The 18,578-nt window shown below is 49.2% G+C and overlaps 1 protein-coding gene and 1 long non-coding RNA gene across 2 annotated transcripts in view; one reads left to right on the plus strand and one right to left on the minus strand.

Moving 5' to 3' along the window:
* Nucleotides 1–18,578, minus strand: part of TMEM211 (transmembrane protein 211) — a 64,847-nt gene that overhangs the window by 39,973 nt on the left and 6,296 nt on the right. Inside the window, exon 2 of the mRNA XM_040617650.1 lies at nucleotides 13,008–13,146. Within this exon, the coding sequence (XP_040473584.1) occupies nucleotides 13,008–13,146 (139 nt within the window). The remainder of the gene's footprint in view (nucleotides 1–13,007; nucleotides 13,147–18,578) is intronic.
* LOC121099057 lies at nucleotides 353–16,954 on the plus strand. Its single transcript, XR_005831409.1, has 3 exons — nucleotides 353–716; nucleotides 14,012–14,266; nucleotides 16,319–16,954. It is a non-coding gene; the product is annotated as an uncharacterized LOC121099057 (long non-coding RNA).

Raw genomic sequence — 18,578 nt, forward strand, 5'->3', positions numbered from 1 at the left:
CTACCTTTTGGCTTGAACAGCATTTTCATGACAACTGAATGAATCAGCTACGAAAAATATGTGCTTCCCTCTCCATGCTCAAGGTACATGCCAGTGGGATCTGTTTATATCTATGGGCTTAACATACACCCCTGTGCATCTGTAATTCCCTGTGGCTCACATGCAGCTACACAGCCAAAGCACAGGGCAGAGCTTAGTTCCTGGGAGCAGGTTAGTGGCATTAGCCTGCTGCTTTGCTTGAAATAATTAGCCTTGCTCACAGATGACCTTCAAAGCAAGCCCTAAAGGCTGACAGATTTGGGTTATACTGGACTAACAGAGAGAAGCATGCTTGAGAGTGTTCCTGCAGAAATGCCCACTTCTCATTCAATCAAGCCAAAGATTTCAAAGTGTCACATGATGACAAAACATCACTGTCAGCCCCCAGGAACTGGAGCAGGGCATCACAGTGCCCATGCGCCCACAGCAAGGGGGTTTCTCACTCCCACAGACCATGGGGGACGGATGCAGCCAGTGGGCTCCACCACCTCCCTGGACATCCCTGGCACTTCCCTGCTATTCTTAACTGACACCATCTGCTTTCCATTTTCTTTTTCCCAGAAGGTCCCTGTTGCTGTCAGAGCAACATGCCAGGACTCTCTCCTTTCTGCATTTGGGGTTGTGTCCAGTTCCTACTAACCTGCCAATATGTGAAGTACCACCTTGCACAGGAGACTGTAAGTACGCTATTCCCTATTGATTGCCACTTGATTCTTCCTAATTATCATTTAAGATTTAATTATTACCTTTATCCTTTTACTTCATATCAAGTTATTTTCACATTTGTTACCCATTAAAACTGCCTAGTTAAGATTTCTCCCTGTTAAGCAGCAACAAGGCATTCAGCCACAAGGATTACATTTGATAGTGCTTAAAAAGAAAAAATAAATCCAGGCAGTCCCCTACCCAACTGTAGCATTAGATATGAGTGAGTGTGTAAACAGGTTTCTGCTTATCAGTCCCACTGGTATCTGCTGCACACAAACTGCTCAGCCCCGCAAAATCCAATTTCCAAGAGGTTAGAGGAGGAAGCTGTTTGCAGAAACACAGCAATACAAATCTCCAAAGCCACAGCCTTCAGTATGCTGACGTTGAAGAGAGAAATGCCGCTTGACTCCTTCTGGCACCCAAAGGTGACATTTACTTTTGTGACTCTGATTAGCATCAGCCCAGCTTTGCCATGAGATTGTTTCCTCCTATTTCCCCTGTTTGTGTGGTGGGTCTGCGAAAGCGGCTAAGCCCCTGCTGCGGCCATTGTGCCTGGAGCATGCTCTGGGCATGAGGGGTCTGCAGTGCACCCTGTACCTGAAGCACAGCCATCACCTTCTGTTTCCCCCAAACCAGCTTGGAAACTCGACTTGGAAATGTTAGCCACACACTGGCAGGAGAGACAGGAGCACAGCCTGCTGCCTCCTGTGGGGTGCCCTGCACAGGGCATGGAGCAAGAGGGCGAAGTCGTGCATTCAAGGCTACACTGTTTTGAGCTTTTGCCCAAGGCCTGGATGTGGGCAGATGCTGCAGCTCAGCCCTGGAGGAGCTGAGCCCTCCAAGTGCCCTTTAGCATTACGGAAGAAGAAGATGCAGCACTGGGGATGCCATGGGCTGGACCCTCTGATCTGGCTGCTGTAAGTGACAGCGGGAAGGATACAGCAGCATTCAGTGGCAGCAGGGCTGTGAGGTGCAAAAGGCAAATGTGCCTCAGCCCCTGACAAAGGCAAGAGCTCTTTGTTTTTTCCCAGATAGAGCAATCAGGCAGCAGGCAGCCCACCTCCGCTCCCGACACCTCCTGTAAAGGGCTGTTGCCCAGAAGTTCCCTGCATCAGTAAAAATGCAAACTGTAAACTGATTAGATATTCATAGATACTCTTTCTTGATTAGCTCACCATTAATATTTCAATGTCAGAACTGGATGCATACTGCCTCCCTGCTCTCTTCCTTCCTGCTTAATTAATTTTGACCATCACCGACAACAGTCTCCAATAGATAGCAGAAATTAAAGTAGGCTGTTCCGTGACTTTGCTTGCTGTAAACAGCTATTTGCAATTCCTTTTCATACATCACCCACCCACGACAAAGAGATCACAGTAGCAGAAAATGAGTCTCCCTCGTAAGGACTTCAGAGCTCCAGAAGAACATTTGCTTATTCAATAAAAATAATCAAAAAGACAATGGCAGTAGGCACAACTCAGCAACAAGATTTGTGTCTCACCTAGTAATCAGCTGGCTGTTATGCCATTAAAAAAAAAAAAAAAGAAAGGGAGAGAATTGTTAATTTATCTTTAAAAAGAAAAGGCCTTTGATTTAGGGTAGCTCATAAAAGCCGTAGTGTCACCCAGCTGTGAGGGGATGTGATAATTGCTGCAACCCCAGCAGTGGTATGAGCAGCTCACTTCATAAAATGCAGGCTGCATAGCTGCCTAATGCACAGCGCACACAACCACGGCTGATAACACGACATGCTGCTAATAGTCTGTTTGACTTTATTGACATCCTCAAGATATATGGGGGCAGGAGGAACAGTGAGGCAGAAATACGATGGCGTTTCTTCCACCCCAGCCCAAGCGACCCTCTGCCTTTGTCCATCCTCATCCTGGGCCCGGAGGGATGGGGAGCTCTCCTGCATGATGGGAGGGCACCTCCCAGATCCACAGGGTCCTGAACAAACACACACTGGGATTGCTGTCACAGTATGCCCACCTGGAACCAAAGCAGCACTGGGTTTGCAGAAACAAAAGTTTTTGCCTTTCTTTGCTGCCACCTGAGCTATGTGCTGCTGCTGCAAAACAAGCCCTTTGCTACTGGACATGCTCCACATCTCCATCCATTGCTGCAAACCATCCTCCAGCCTCTCCTTTCTCAGGGAATACACCATGATGGTGACCCAAGGCAAGCCGAAAGGCAGGATCGACATGTTGCAGCCTTGCTCAGCTCCATCCCCTCCATGCAGTAACTCAGGCTGTTAAATGCCTGGCCAGAGCTCACCATCTGTCTCCAGTCTTCTAGGAATACCGCTGTGTAATTCAATCAAAAAGGAGAAGATCTTTGTTTCACTGAGTCGTAAGTCACTCTTCAAATAATTATATTTTTATACCCCTACCAGAAGCAACAGGGGCTGTTCATTTTATGGGCTTTAGCAGCCAGAGCCATGCTTCTGCCAAGATTACAGCTGGAAGGGGAACAAAATTTAACATTTCCTCAGCCATCCAAGGCTTATCCATGTTTTTAGCTTTTTGGTTAGGCAAGTGAATAAAGCCCTGCAGGACCAAGGCCTTTGTCCAGGAGTGCTCTTGTTGCAAAGCATAGAAAATGTGCTGGCATGGACCAGAAGAGCTGACCAAATCATCAGCATGAAGCTGATTCCCGGTGGTGTGAAGATGCCAGGCCTGCCCTCCCAGGGCAATGCACGGAGCAGCTTCTGCACCACAGTGATTGTTGCCTAACCAGGGAACAAAATCCTGCTTATCCCAGCAGCTGGAGGAGACACAGGGCTGCATCCTTTGCATGCTGCCTTACAAAGGTCAGATGAGATTAGTTCAGGGGAAAAGCCTATCAACTTGCTCCATCTAAAGTGCCTGGGATGCAACTCACAAGACTCAAAAAAACAAAGAACTCTAAAAAAGATCCAGAAGGGTAACCTTTCTGGAGCCTTCTGTTGCTCTTTGGGGTAATTTCCCCACATTTCCACTGTCCTAGAGTTTGCATCCTCTCCCCAGACAGTCATCCCTTAGCACCACTGTCCTTTCCTGGGTTAGTTCTCCACCTGCTCCTTCACTGCCCCAGATGTTCAGTCTTTTAAACAGATTTATTCCCTTGACTTTGAAAAGGGCTTCACCATGTTTCCATCTGTGTTTACACTCAGTGCAGGGTAAATTTCTCCTCCTAGCAGATCTGTTCCTTACCAGCAAAGAAATACGACTCAGCATAGATTCAGACGGGAAGGCAAAGCAAAACATTTCTGAACCAGCACTCACTTGGGAGCTGTGCTACGTGCCCCCACAAGGATGGAGGCCTCCGCTAGACTACCAGCATTATCAGACTGTGCAAAAAGGAAGCAGGATCTGGCCCAGAGCCACTACTTACATGTCCGGTCTCAGGGCTGGCTCCCCAGCTCACCCAGCACTGCCTGCCAGTTATTCAGGATACTGGAGCCAAATGCTCATCTAGAGCAAGCAAAGCAGGACTGAAACAACTCGCATTGCCACCAAAGGATCTGACCCAGGCAGCCAGGACCCTGCCAGTCAGCTGGTGCTGGAGGTGTTGGAAAGACCCATTTTGTCAGAGCTTCATAGCTCTTTTCTCAAGGAAATCCTATCTCTGTGCATGCCTTCTCTTAAAGCAGGACTGGCTGTAGGCATGCAACGAGCAGGCTGGGCAGCCGCTAATGACAGCTGTTAAATGATAGATGCTCTGAAGCTTTGCAGCATCCAGTTTATGATGTCCTGGCTGAACATGCAAGGGAAGAAGGGCCCTCACATTCAGTGGTTCTCTCCTGCAACAACCAACAAGCATGGTTAAGCGCCACAAAAGGTGAAACATAATCAAAGTCATCCTGCCCCAAAAACTGACGTGAGGCAGCCTGCTTGGTAAGGTATGGCTTGAAGAGCCCTCCGATAACACCCCTGAGCTCCACGCTGGTACCTTGAAAATGTTAGAACGAGAGTTAAATGTGTCGTAGAAGAAGGAACAGCTGCCTATAAACTGAATGGAGAGTCACAGGCAAAGGGAAGCAAATTCCATCTAAAACTGAAGTGTGGGTTTTCCCATCTGAAACACATGGCTCTGGCACAGTGCTAGGGTCCTTGGGGCTGGCTTGTATTTCCTCAGGGCAGCAGCTTTGGAGCCCCAGTTGCACTTGTTATTTGTTGTTCCCATTTATTACAAAGCACTGTTATTATTTACAAAATATACTCTTTATGGACTGTTACTGGATCCAAGTGCAATAACGGGTCTAAACTCAAATACCTAGGAGAGCAGTGGAAAAAGAAGCAATTCAGCCACATATTAATATGACAAGGATTTCCCCAGGTTTAAGGGAATAGAAAATACGTTCTGTACAAGTGAACTAGTTCATTCTTGCAGTATAAAACTGCTCTTTTCCAATGATAGCAATGAAAGGATATTGCTTCTGTCACTGATGCCACTGGAAATGTATTGCCCCTGTCCAAGAAACCAATGAAAGGACATGGCTGGTTTATTCTCTAAATGAGGCTACTGAGAAATATGCTGCTTCTGGCATTAGCCCAGGCATGCTGCCACTGCCATATCCCCAGCCTGAAGGGAGGGCAAAGGCACCGAGTCAGCAGGTTTGTGCCAAACGGCAATACCATACCAGGAGAAAATCAAAGAATAGTTTGGGAACTGAACAGAAGAAAGAAAACCGTACAGATGGAAATGAATCCCTGGCTTCTCTTGCTGAGGGTGAAGCAGGGCTCAGCTGCTGTACAGTGCAGCCAGGATCTGGCCCCTTCTCCGTCAGCAGCTCTGCACCTTGTATGAAATGAGCTTAAACCCTGGGGAAGGCTAATCTACATGTAACCTGTGGCAGAGAGCCTGGTCGCTAGGAAAGCTGCCAGCCCCTCTCCCTTTTACTGCTGAGTTTAATGGTCTGGCTCTCTGTTGAAGATTTTAGCTTTTGAAAGTAAAATCACGAAATGGCTTTTGAACCAAGATGATCTGTCACTCGAATGTATGCACCGAAGTGAGCACAGAAAAATTACTGTTTTAGCAGAAGTAAAAATTTCCTGCAGTGAAAGGCTGAAGTTGAGTGTCAATGTGGTTCCACTTTCATGCCTGTCGATCTGCAAATCTGGCAAGTTCATTTTGCTCCCCTGCAACATCCTCACAGGTGACACCTCTCAGTTGGAAGGTAGATGGAAAAAAAGTCAATTGTGGCTTTTAACAATTCATCAAATTTAACAGTTCATCAAATCCTCAAACATGCAGAGTCTGGTGGAAAAACATCATTTTGGCTTTGGCACTGGTGTCCAGCATCTCTACAGGGTTCAGAGCAGACCCTGCTCCAGGACACACTGGGCCCAAGGCCCAGGATGGTGACCACTTCTAGTGAGCTGAATCCTGGAGAAAATTGGCAAAAAATGCAGCAAAGGAAGATGTGCATTAGTGTGAGTGAAAAAAATGAGAGCACATGTAAATCAGGCGTAAGCAATATTGGTGCTGGAGCAAAGCACCTCTCAGTCTGGGCTGCAATCATGTCCCCTCTCCAGTGCCCCAGCAGTGGGATCCTACCATCAGATATTTATTAGTTCTGTCAGGAATTAGTGAGAGTTCACTGACTGAATAATAGTGTGCCAAAGGCAGTTTTTCAACTTTGCTAATGTAATTAAAGAAAGCAGGGAGGAAAAGCCTGACACTGAGGAAGGAAACAGGGTTTCTGACGTGGTTGGTTGCTGTCTGTATTGCAAGGACAAGATGTGAAATGTGGAGGGGAGAGAGTGAAGATGGCAATGAGGACCTGAGCGGTGACAAGGATCATGCAATTACTGTCAGCTGTGATTGGGAGCATTGCTCTTTCCAGAGAAAAACAAGAGGAAGACAGAAGAGTTGCCCTTGAGACTCAGGAGCTGGACCCATCTCTGGATTAGGTTTTATGATGCTGTTTTTTACTTTCATGGCTGAGCACCTTACATCAAGGCTGGACTTTGCTTTATTTCTGGTGCCTCTCCTCTCGCTTAGCCAAATCTTGCAGTTTTAGGAGACCTTTCTTGGATGGCTGGAAATAGCTTAATGGCAACATTTTTTTAAATGCTGCTCTGGTGATTGAACACATCCAGCAATATGATTGCATGATGACTAACTGTTTTTCAAGACACTGCTGCCACAAGAAGAGGGACTACATGGGCTCTGCGATAAAAGCCAAGATACTATTTTTAAAATAGGGATGGGGGAAGCTTTGGGTGATTTTAAATCAAATCAGTGCCTGGACAACAGGGCGCTGCTCCCTGCCTGCCTCCACTGCCAAGTTCCTCTTCCAAATCCCAGGGCTGTCTTCTGACAAACAACTCTCGGCGTCAACAGGATGGGGCTCCTGGGCCATTGTGGCCATGAAAATGCCTATCAGGAAACGGGCTGTGGGTCGGCCCCAGCCCAGGCTCTGTGGGAGGGGGTGGGAAAGGCTGCACAGTCTGGGACTAGCTGTGACCTTTATCTCCTCAGCCATTCCTGAATGTGTTTAGTGTTGGTCGTAGCATTGGCCACCCAACCACAAACTGTCCCCTGCCTTGGTCAGAGGTCTGGCCCATTTATGTCTCCTCAGAGACATGCTGTGGCACTGCCTGCATCCTGGGAGCAGTGGGCACATCCCCACTGTCTGGTGCCCCCTGCAACATCCTCAAGGCATCGCTCTCCAGCATCCCCAACAGCTGCTGGTGCCACAAGTCCACTAAAGTGCATTGGAAGGCAATATTTTGCAGAGTGCCTTCCCCAGGCCATTATTTCAGTCTTGATTTCTTGGCAAGGGGCAGGACAGGATTGATCCAAGACCTTGCAGGCAACTGCTGTGGGTGCAGGCTGGCCATACGCAGTGACATTATGTGAAGCTCTGTCAGCTCACACCATCTTTTGGCCCTAAAAATGCAGCACTCAAGCTACAGAGCAAAACACAGAGGCAAGAGGAGCAGCTTTTTCCTGATTCATGGCAACAGCTCTGCTGGTGCCTGGCCATCAGAGACCCCATCAGGCAGCACTCCAAAACTGCCTTGCAGGGTAGTGAAGGCAGCAGGGAAAGAAAGACTTTCACAGTGTTTTTAATAGCAGGTCAGCAATTACTAGGCAGCTACAACCCCTCTATTTTCTGCCACCATGGAGATGCTAACAAAGGTCGGAGTACCCAGGCAGCTTTGCTGTACACCCTCTTGGTGCTATTTTTATCTAAGTTACTAATTACACATTACCTATATGTCACCAGGCTAATCAATATTAGTCTGAGGAATCAATATGGATGTGGATGACAGCACTGTTTGCCATTCAGAACCTGCACAGGCTGGGAAAAACAGGGCACCATCAATCCCAAAGGTGGGATGAGATGCAAGGTGGGACGGAAGGCACAACGGGGGCAGTGACCACACACTGCCTTCCTAAGTAACACTGTGACACAGGCCTCCTGGCCAGGGACCTGCCATGTCCGTGCTGCCTCCAGCACGTGCCTGCATCCCAAGACTGGAGCAAACCTCCCACCTGTCCCACAGCACTCTCTTGGGAATGGCACAGTCCATTTTAATCTGGGTTGCTTTTCAGTCCTTGGAATGCGATGCATTTAAAAGATTCATACTGATCTGAAAATGAACAATTCTCCTTCTTCATGTGTTCTTACCTGATGATCAGTGTCTTAAGTAATCACAGGCTACTTCAAAAAGCACAAGGTCTCCTGCATTTTGCTTTGCTGCTTAACTAACCAAAAGCTGAGGCCATGTCTGTAATGCCACCATGCTTCTGTCAGCAGGAGGGATCTTGGTTGCAGAATGCAATCAAATTTTGCAGGAAGAAGCTCTGGGGACTACCATGAAACTTGGGATTAAAGTGCAGCTGAGTAAGGGAATTGTCTAACTGGATGTTTCTGCCTGTCTTGCTGGAGTCTTGTGACTGTTCTGATTCTGTCGTAGCGATGCTGGGAAATTGCTCTTTGAAACCAAAAAGAAACCAAGGAAACCTTGGAAAGGCACAGGCAGGTCAGGATCATGTGCCCTCAGCACTGGCTTTGTCTTGAGGAGTGAGTTGATGGTGGTAGGATTAGACAGAGAGCAGTGTGGGGTGAAAGCAAAACTCTCCCCGAAGGCTTCCCTCATGCTTGACTGTGCCTGTGCCCTCAATGAGGTGCAAAGCTTTGCATCCTCCTCCTGTCAGGCTGCTTCGCAGACATGTCTCAGAGACCAGGCAGAGGATCCGCAGCTGTGGGGTGGCTGGGGGTGCATCCAGTTACCAATGGATCCAACCACCAATGGATCAGCCACCAATCACCAACAAAGGAAAAGCACATGGTGAAAAGCTTCCAACAAGCAACACAATCCTGGTTTTTATTGAGGCTTTTATAGTAGCAAAAAGAGCTGTGGAGGGAGGCTGCTAGTCCCTGCTGCCTGTCTACAAAGACTTGTTGCTTTTCCTAACAGCAGATGCAATCCACTTTGGTGCCAGAGCATGGTTGCCAGCAGCTTAATCCAACAGCAGACCCATAATCCTTCCTTTAGTCCCACAAGCCCCAAAAGCAGAAAGCTGCCTGGATTTGCTGTTTGATGGAGTTTACTCAGCTTCAACTTCAATCTCAGCTTCCACCAGTAGCGAGCCTCACTCTTCTGGAAAGGCCATTCCCATGGGAGCGCAGATGCTCCTTGGGCCAGGGAGCAGACACGGTCCATGCTGGAAACCTAGCAGAGTCTGCTTTGGCTTTTGGCACCCCCGGCCTTCAGAACACTCCTCTAATGCAGTGATGCTGCTGGGGACCATGAGGGCTGTGACAGCTCAGAGTGGAGCCTTGGGGCTCCTCACAGCATCACCAACGGGTGCCCACGGGTGAAGCTGGTGCCTGAGACACTGATGGCCCCATGCTCCTCCTTCCAGCAGCTTCGCCACTGGCGGTCATGCAAAAACTGAGAGCTTTGCAGAGATAAACTGAAATCATGGAATCATAGAATGGTTTGGGTTGGAAGGGACCTTAAAGATCACCTAGTTCCAGCCCCCCTGCCACAGGCAGGGACACCTGCCACTAGACCAGGCTGCTCAAAGCCCTGTCTCCAACTTGGCCTTGAACGCGGCCAGGGATGAGGCATCCACAACTTATCTGGGCAACCTGTGCCAGTGCCTCACCACCCTCACAGTAAAGAATTTCTTCCTAATATCTCATCTGATTCTACCCTCGTTCAGTAATGTCCAGCTATAAACCACAGGCCCCTGGCACAGCACCTGGAAGTCACCAGAGAGGTTGTATAGGCACAGCCAGCCCTGGAGAACATCCCTTGCCCTTCTCTTACAGCACCAGACATTTCTCCCTGGAATTAACTCCTATTTTTAAAATACCAACAAAGAGGCTTTTGCTGAAAACTGACTGTTGGCAGGGTTTCAGCTGTGCACCCATTTGCACTCCCTGTCCCTGGGGTTAGCCCCAGGGCCTCTCTCCATCAGCAGCAGTGGGCTGCAGCCGGGGGCTGAGGCTGCCCCACTGACCCACCCATAAATGGGGCCAGCTTCGTTACTCCAGCCTCTTTGGAGGTGCTGCTGTGCAGGTCTGGGAGGAGGTATCAGAGCAGAAATTTAAATTTAGCAAGCTAGCACCATGCTTAGGGAGTGAGCCTCTAATCTCTTAGGGGCAGCTTTGACTCTGCTCGTAGGGTGTGAGGGCTGAGCAAATGTTCTGTCTTTTATCCTTCCCCCTCTCCCTGTTGCTCTGATGCTCATTTACTTTTTCATTAGGGATCATCCTGTTGTCATTTATGTGGATATGTTGGGGTTTTTTTTCTAAGGGGTGGATGCCAGGCTATCAGGAATCATGTGTTCAACGTATGGTGGCAATTAGCCCAGCTCTGAACCCTGATAGCATGTCTGCATCTGCAGTGAATGCTCTGCTTTATCTGTGTGAGGTTTCTATCTTCCTTCCTGGAAGGCTAGAAAAGGCACAACTTGGATCTCTAAAAAAATAGTGGGAAAGTGTTAAAGACATAGCTTGAGCCTGACTGCCCCTTGGTGTGGGGCTGCTCTCAGAGTTCATTCTTGTTTGGTTCAGCTTGGCATCTGCACCTGCATTTAGGTGAGTGTGGCTCGGGGCATCTGTCTGATACAGTGCAGAGCCCATGGGGGCTGATGCTGGCTCTGCCAGTGCCTCTGCTCATGCACTTCATGGCATGTTTTGTGCTCCTGGCTTAATACACCTGGCTCTTTATTAGGAAATTGCCTGATTCAGTGTTTTAATGCATTAAGTTTATTTACTCACACATTTGGTGCTCTGCAAAATACCTTGAGTTGTTTTTGTGGGATAGGAAAATGGGAGGAAAACTGAGACTGCAGGGGGAAAAATGTCAGGACAGGCAGAGGGAAGGTGCCTGTGAAACCTGTTGTGCTTCAGAGAAACCTGGGGTTTGGGAGAAACATAGCCCCTCTCCTCCCTCCCACTGCTCTGCTGGCATCTCATGGTTTTATATAGGGCTTCCTCTGGCAGAGCTGCCTGCTCCCCCCATCAGAAAGTTGCTCTACCAAACCTCACGGGCTTGCTCTGCTTTCATTCTCTCCCATATAAATTAATCTACCTTAAAAACCCTGCTTTTCTCTGTGAGATAATGTGATTTTTGGGGAGGTGTTTTTCTCATGGCCACCTAGCTGCAGCTGACTTCTAATGAAGAGCTTCCTCCTGGGGAGGGGAGAGGGGGAACAGCGAGAGAAATTATGGGGGGACAGCATTTCTGAATCCAAATACATTAAACGATTTAATTCTGTTGACTCAGGGCTGCCTGCCTCTGAATGGGAATTAATCCACAGTGAACTAAAATTAAAAAGCGCAATACAAAATGCTTAGCAAGGCACCACCAGGGTTTAAAGCAACCCATTAGCTTGCTCAAATGTATCCAGTAAATTTTCATTTGTCAATAACGCTTAGAGTCTACAGTTTATTTACAGCCTGTTCAATATTACCAAAACCCCTCGGAGTGCCTCATTTGTATTTATCTGCCACAGTTGGTTTCCTTTCCAGGGACTCTTCTGAATCCCTTGCTTTGTACGTGCTTGTCTCTCATTGCAGGGCCAGATGCAGCAAGGGTGTGCTACCCCTCTGGGCAAAGGTAACGTGGGGTTACCCCTTTCCATCCCAGTTATCCCCTGCATTGGAGATCACCTGCAAGGCCACCCTAAGCCACCTCCCCGTGACCCATGCCATCTCTGGGCTAGGGCTGAGACCTGCTGGCATGGGACTCCTCCATCCTCTGTCCTGCACCCAGGGGAGCCGCTGGCTCCAGCCACCAGCCAACTTAAAGGGGTGAGGGGACTCTCTGAATTGTGGCCTCCAAGTGAAGCACCAGTCACTAGTGACAGGGCACAGGCACGAGCATCTGCCTCCGTGGACCCACAGCCTGGCTGAGCTGGAGCAGCTGTGGCTAATGGGCCAGGCCCCTCCATCTGTTCCTAAATCAGCTCCCACGGGATGAGCCCTGGCGAGGACAGCATGTAACAGGATTTCCCCCAAAAGCCGCTTGAATGCTGCTAGGCAGATAACGAAGCCTGGCTGGCCCTAAGGATTTCTCTAAGGAAAGGAGTTTATTCTCGGGCACAGACATGAATGGGTGGTTTAATCTCCTGTCATGGCTCGTGTCCAGTTGGGGTTGTTTGGTCCAACACTTAGCTCCCAAAGACGCAGCTTCCTGCAGTGGAGACCAGTCTTGGGTGGGGTTTGTCCCTCCACAGGGAGGGCAGCATGAGGATGGACCTTCCCCAGATGCCAGCCTTCTCTCCTCTGCATTAGCACTTCTCCAAGGCAGAAGTATAAGCAATTGCAATGGAAATATAAGTGAAGGGCTGCCTGGGGAGGACAGGCTGGGCAACAGCCTGTCTTGGGTGTAGAGTTCAGACAAGGAAGTCCTTCCAGGGGTTTAATTGCATAGATGGCCCAAATGGGACTGCAAACTTCACAGGAGGCAGCTACTAGACTCAAAGCAGTGCAGCAGCACCCTGCCAGCAGGCAGCCTGGTCTCCACCACTCACCGCAGCCCCCTGCCCTACACAAGAGTCTGAGCAGGACCTGCAGGCCAGGCTCTCTGCCACAGACCTGTGTGTTTGAGTGGAGGTGATTTTCAATAGAATTTATACAGATGGATGCAGGAGGCAATTGTTAAAGCAAAGGGCCACTTGCTTCTCTCCCAGTGTTAGGGTTTGCAAGCTCCTCTTGCTGCTGAGATCCAGGATGCTGTGAATGGCTGGGCAGCACCCTGGGGAAACCCCGTCTTTCCACCCCAAAAAGCAAACTCCCCATCACTTGCCTGCTGCTGTCTGCATGTAGCCAGCCAGGGTGCAGACTCGCCTCTCACAGGCTCCGCCGGGCAGCAGGACAGCGATGATGGCCAGCAGCGAGCTGAGGGCCAGCAGGGCGCAGCCGCCTGCACACAGCACAGCGCTTGTCTGAAAGGACACACAGGGCTGTCAGCAAGATGATCCACCACCACCATCCCTGTGACACCTCCCTGCAAATTCCCCCTCCTGAAGTGCCCCATCATGGGCAGCTTCCCCCACCTTTTCCCTTCCACCTTCTATTGCTTAAATTCACTGTTAACTCTTGAGCCCACAGTTCACCTGTCACCTGGTCCCAGGGGTTGTTAGTATTCGGGCTATGGCGATAACAGCAAATGTATTACATGCATGAAGGGCTACTTCACTAATACAAGTGCCATTAGATGCCAGTGACACGTGTCAGTGCCTCCACTGAGAGCTGAAACGTATCTCTGGATGGCGCCTACCCCTGCAAGCCTGGCAATTAGAAGGTATTTTGCCAATGATGCTCCACAGCAGGGAACCTGCTGCTGCAAAGGTTTCATTGCAGCAACCAACGAAGCAGGCTGCTCCCAAGCCCTAGCCCAGTTCACCTCCAGCAGACCCACCAGCTTTTTGCTGCGGCAGTCATGGCTTTGATTTAGCCTCTTTTACAACAAAACCGGGTCATTTGGGCCTGTTATTTAAACCCAGCTCACACAGTGTGATGATGTTTTGGGGTGCTGGAGGCTATAGGAGTGTCCAGTGGGCAGCATTTTCCTGGGGGCTGGCAGTGCAGAGGGGCAGTGAAAGGGGAGGCCAGCACAGCCTGCAGCCTGTCCCCCTTACCTTCACCTGGCTGAGGTGGAAGCAGTTTTGCTATTTAATATTCTGGCTGTAAGATACAAACTGCATCAGCATCCAAAACCGGGAAAAACGCTAATTTGTGGCAAAACAGCTCGTTCTTGTGTATGGGTGCCTGATTGCTGCATTGTTGCTGGTTTTGTCTCTGTTGCAGGTGACATATCAACCTCTACCAACGGGACCGCACTGGCAGGGAGGTGGTCCCTGTACCAGGAGGGACATGTGCCAGCCTAGCCAGGGGCATGGTGTGGCCAGGGATGGTGAGGGGACCCGTGACATATGCCTCTCCTTCAGCACCCAGCTCATGGCAGCATTCAAATAGCATGAGGGCATCTTGGTCCCAGCATTGTGGCAGCAACATCAAGTCCTGTTATTTCACGGCAAATTCCACAAAATGCTTCTGGCTTTGGTGAGTCACCCTGCAGTAATGTCTGCCTCTTAGCTCCCTAAAGCAGTACAGCTGTAAGACAGGTCTTGTCCCCATTTTCCTAGCAAGCCTCATTTTCATAACCTGTGTGGGAGCTGCCCTAAGGAGCTCAGGTCCCACCTCCACCCGCCCTAGTCCAGCTCTCTTGCCCTGCTGAGATGTTTTTTGTTAGAAATGCACTATTTTCTTTTTTTTTTTACTTTTTTTCCCTATATGAGTTTTTGAGCAACCATGGTTATTATAGGAACAAACCCAGTATATGTTTCCATTTGGCCCCCCTCACTAAAGAGGTTACAAATCAAGAGTAAATAATCTGCTAAATGTAAATTAAGCTGCAGGAATGGCAGGCAGGCTGAGTAGGGCAAGAGGATTTGGGTTTACCATGTGATGGCTACGGGAGGTCCAAACAGCTAAAAAAATCCCCCAGTAGCTAGCATGGGTCTGGCACTGCCCTACAACTACCTGGTTATTTACTGCTGAGCTGTTTTTTAGCAGCAGGACTGGCTGGTGCCATGGTGGCAGAGCTACTGCCTGTAATGTTGTGCCTGGGAGCTACCACTGCTCCAAAAAGGGACACACTGGTGCTGGCAAGGGATGGGCCAAGGGAGCACGGGCACCACCCTGACACACTGGTGTGAGTGCTTAACCCAGTGCCATGCAGTAATTGGAAATCAGCATCTTATTTATAGCCTATTTATACACCGCACGAGCAATGCAAATGCTGTCCCAGCAATAAATTAATTCCTGACATGCAATGTAAAAGGCACAGCAGTGCAAACAGCTACTGAGAGAAATGGAGACGCTGTTTCAGGAGGGACTGTGGCAGCAGGGATATCTGCTCCTCTCCGGTGCCTTCCAAGCCACTGAGACCTGAAGAGACAAGTGCTGCCTCAGGGTGAAAGATAGGAGGTCAGGACATCCCTGGTGAGGGCTGGCCCCTTGCCCTGTCTGTACCCCAGGAGGGACCCACAGGGTCTGGGGTGGGGTGGGTGACCCCATCACACTGACACCCTCCCAGCACAGGGCCCCGTGCGGAGTGCAGCCACAGCCCTGCTCCCCACCACTCCCACAGCAGCAGCATGGCGAGGAAATATGGACTCGTAAAAAAAGAGGATTACCCTGCCCAGCATCTGAATTTCACCTTCCACCCAGCAACACGCAAAACCATCCTCCTTTGCGAGGACCATTAATTATTTAAAGCAATGAATTTTTCAGCAGAAAGGGGTCTTGTGAGGGAGGCTTGTTCCTCTCTTGTGTGAAGCATATTATTTTTAATGATCTAGGTTCTTCTTAATTATGGTAGTGCAAATCCCCTGTAATCTTACAGCTCCTGTTGGAAACAACCTATGAGCTACTCAGATTGCTAATATCCACAGAAAGGTGCAAAGATATGTTTCAGAACATAGTGCTGAGAAAAAAGGCACAAACAGGATGGGTGCAGGTGAAAGTTACATTGAAAGAAGAGCTGGGTCTGGTTTGGGTCCTGCCAGCAGGGTTCATATAGGTGGCAGCAAGACTGTGGGGTCCTGGATCTGGCAGTGCCCTGACGTGCACAGCGGCAGCCAAAAAGCAACGAAATCCAACCAGGCCTTGGCAAAGGGAACTAAGATCTCATTTTGAATAAATGTGTTAAAAAATCATGTGGCCAAGAGGCATAGGTTAATGGTGAGGTTTATTTTCTGCCATGTAGGCCAGGAATGCTGAGCCACTGAATGACCACTGGACAGCTCTGGGGGCAGAAGGTGTAAGACAGCCCAGCAGTTTTGCTGTGGGGCACAAGGGATGGCAGAGGCACAGCTGCCCCAAAATAGGTGGCAATAGGGAAAGGCACGGGGGACTTCAGGGCAGATTGCAAGAAACCCTGCTGCAAGCCAGTGGTCTTAGTCTGGCTCCTACATTATGCTAGTACACCACGGCCAGAGCTGTGTGAACACAAGGTGTGAACTTCTCTCCCTAATGGGCTGGCATTACCTGCCAAAACACTGGATATGCTCTTGTAAACCAGAAATTTTGCTTTTGTTATAACCTTTCCAGGGCCTTGGCTGGGAATTATCGCAAGTGCTCCTGCCCTGTAATCGAGTCACACCTGCAGATCAAACAGCTGCTTCCAAAGAAAAATAATAAAGCTTAAGTTTGAAGAAGTCCATGGAGCAAAGGTACCAAACAGTAGCAGTTAAAACACTCTCCTTCCCACTGCACAGCACCTCCTCCTTTCCTCCCTGTTTGTGCCTGTTGCATCTTGCACGGAAAGGAGAGGATGCAGGAAACAGGATGCAAAGGCTGAAACCCAAAAATAGGCGGAGGTGGGGGAAACAAATGGGATGCATTGAGGCCGTCTGTGAGAGCCCAGCTCAGGCAGGGGCAGGAAAAAGCCCATTCATCAAAGCAGAGAGCACAGCTCCCAGTACGAAACTGGCCAGGACCTCCCCGCCCAGTGGGCTGCCTCTCCCCAGACTCATGTCCTCGCCAGTGGAGGCCCCCCAGGGAGCCCAGCATTCTGGGGCTGTGAGCTATCCTGCTTTCGCGCGCTGGGAAAAGACATAAAACTGTGTCAGATTTTCTGCTCCCACTCCCAGGGAGATTAATTGTTTATCCCCAAATAAATTAATAGTCCCCTGGTGGGACTGTAAATATGCCTTTATGTAGCGCAATAAATTCCGATTAACAACAATCCCCTACCCGTTATTTTAATATTTTACAGGTCTGACACACGCCATGGCTATGCCATTCACTAAGCAATAAATCTACTGTAGATGCTGTTTCATTCACCAAAATAATCAAAATTAAAATGTCGCACAATGACCATCCTGTGAAGAATCACTTAATATCCCTAACAAAAAAATTTGCAAAGTTACCCCATCTTTTGAAGCCAGCATCCATGATGTTTAAAGTGAAAAGGGCAAAGGGAGAAAAAATTGTCTGGTCCAGTGAGTTAGTGCTGAGAAATGGTACCCTGTCTTTGGCTTGGCAGAGATAAACCAAGTTGGCAAAGTTCCTGCCATTGTGTCCTGTGCACTGGGTCACACCATGATGCACATTAGTTTATTAATGCAATTTATTAATTGGAACTTGACCACCCACAACAGCTCCCATCCTGGATGGGCCCCTGTGGTACCCAGAGCAGTAGGCTGAAGGCAAGGTTACAGACTCCTTGGGTATCTCAGCCCTGCTCAAATGCTTAAGCATCTTTGCAAACAGGAGCAGAAAATAAATACTCTAAATAATTAGGAAATAAAGCCATAGGCTAAGTGAGAAAAAGGAAGTGAAGGTCACCACATATCTGGCTTTCTGGGGGCGTCTGAGGCAGAAAAAGTCTGAAAAACCCCAAATAAGCTGGAGAAAAAGTGGCTGTAAAATCAACTGTGAGAGAAGAGGGGCCAAAATTAATCTAACCATTTTCTTTTTTTACATGTAGTCCCTTCCTATGAGAGCTCTGTGTGACTAAATATTCATTTATGGAATATATTTTGGGGTTAAACTGGATAGTGCTGTACCCGGACAGGCAGAAACCAAATGGACACCAGGGTTTTTAACCTTGTTAAAAAAATAAATCAGTGCTGGATGGAGGTGCTGAGTGAGGATCTGGGGTTTGGGATTTGCAGCAGTGCTGGCAAGGACCCGGGAGGCCACACCAGGGGCTGATGCCGGGAAGTGGATGCAGATGTTGGCAGCTGGGTCTGGCTCTGCTGTATGGCTCAAGATGTTCCTCGTAGAGGAGGAACAGTCACCACTGCCTATTGGAGGGCAAGTAAAGAGGGCTGGAAAGGATCAGTGCAAATACTCAGACTGATATCTACCTGCAGGGTGGCAGCAGTGGTGGAGCAGCAAGGCTGCCTTCCCTCCACCCCAGTGCCTGATGGGGTCTCTGTGTGCCCGTGCACCCCACAAGTTGCTGGCACCAGCACCACACGGCTGCGAGGTCCTTCACTCCTCCCAAACCTTGCTGTGAGTCTTGCACTGGATCCTAAACCCCTGCTTTTATCCACACGACACTGGGTGAGGCTACCATGCACCTGAAGCAGCAGTGCTTTCTCCTTGGGCAAAAGTGCAAGACGGCTTGGTAAAAAACAGGAATATCCATTCACTTGGGTGCAATAGAGAGGCGCCTGCCTCTGCAGGAGACGCTGTGTGCACAGGGGTGGGTGGATCAAGCCTCGCAGCTTGTTCGTATTTCCCCCACACAAGTCCCAGAAACAAACATCCGCCATCTGGTCAGCATTAAAGCGACAGCCAGGAAGAGGATCCCACATGTCCTCGTCTTCTCCTCCCTGGCAATTACCTTCCTTTCGGCGCC

The sequence above is a fragment of the Falco naumanni genome, chromosome 1, assembly GCF_017639655.2.
Source record: "Falco naumanni isolate bFalNau1 chromosome 1, bFalNau1.pat, whole genome shotgun sequence".
Taxonomy (NCBI): domain Eukaryota; kingdom Metazoa; phylum Chordata; class Aves; order Falconiformes; family Falconidae; genus Falco; species Falco naumanni.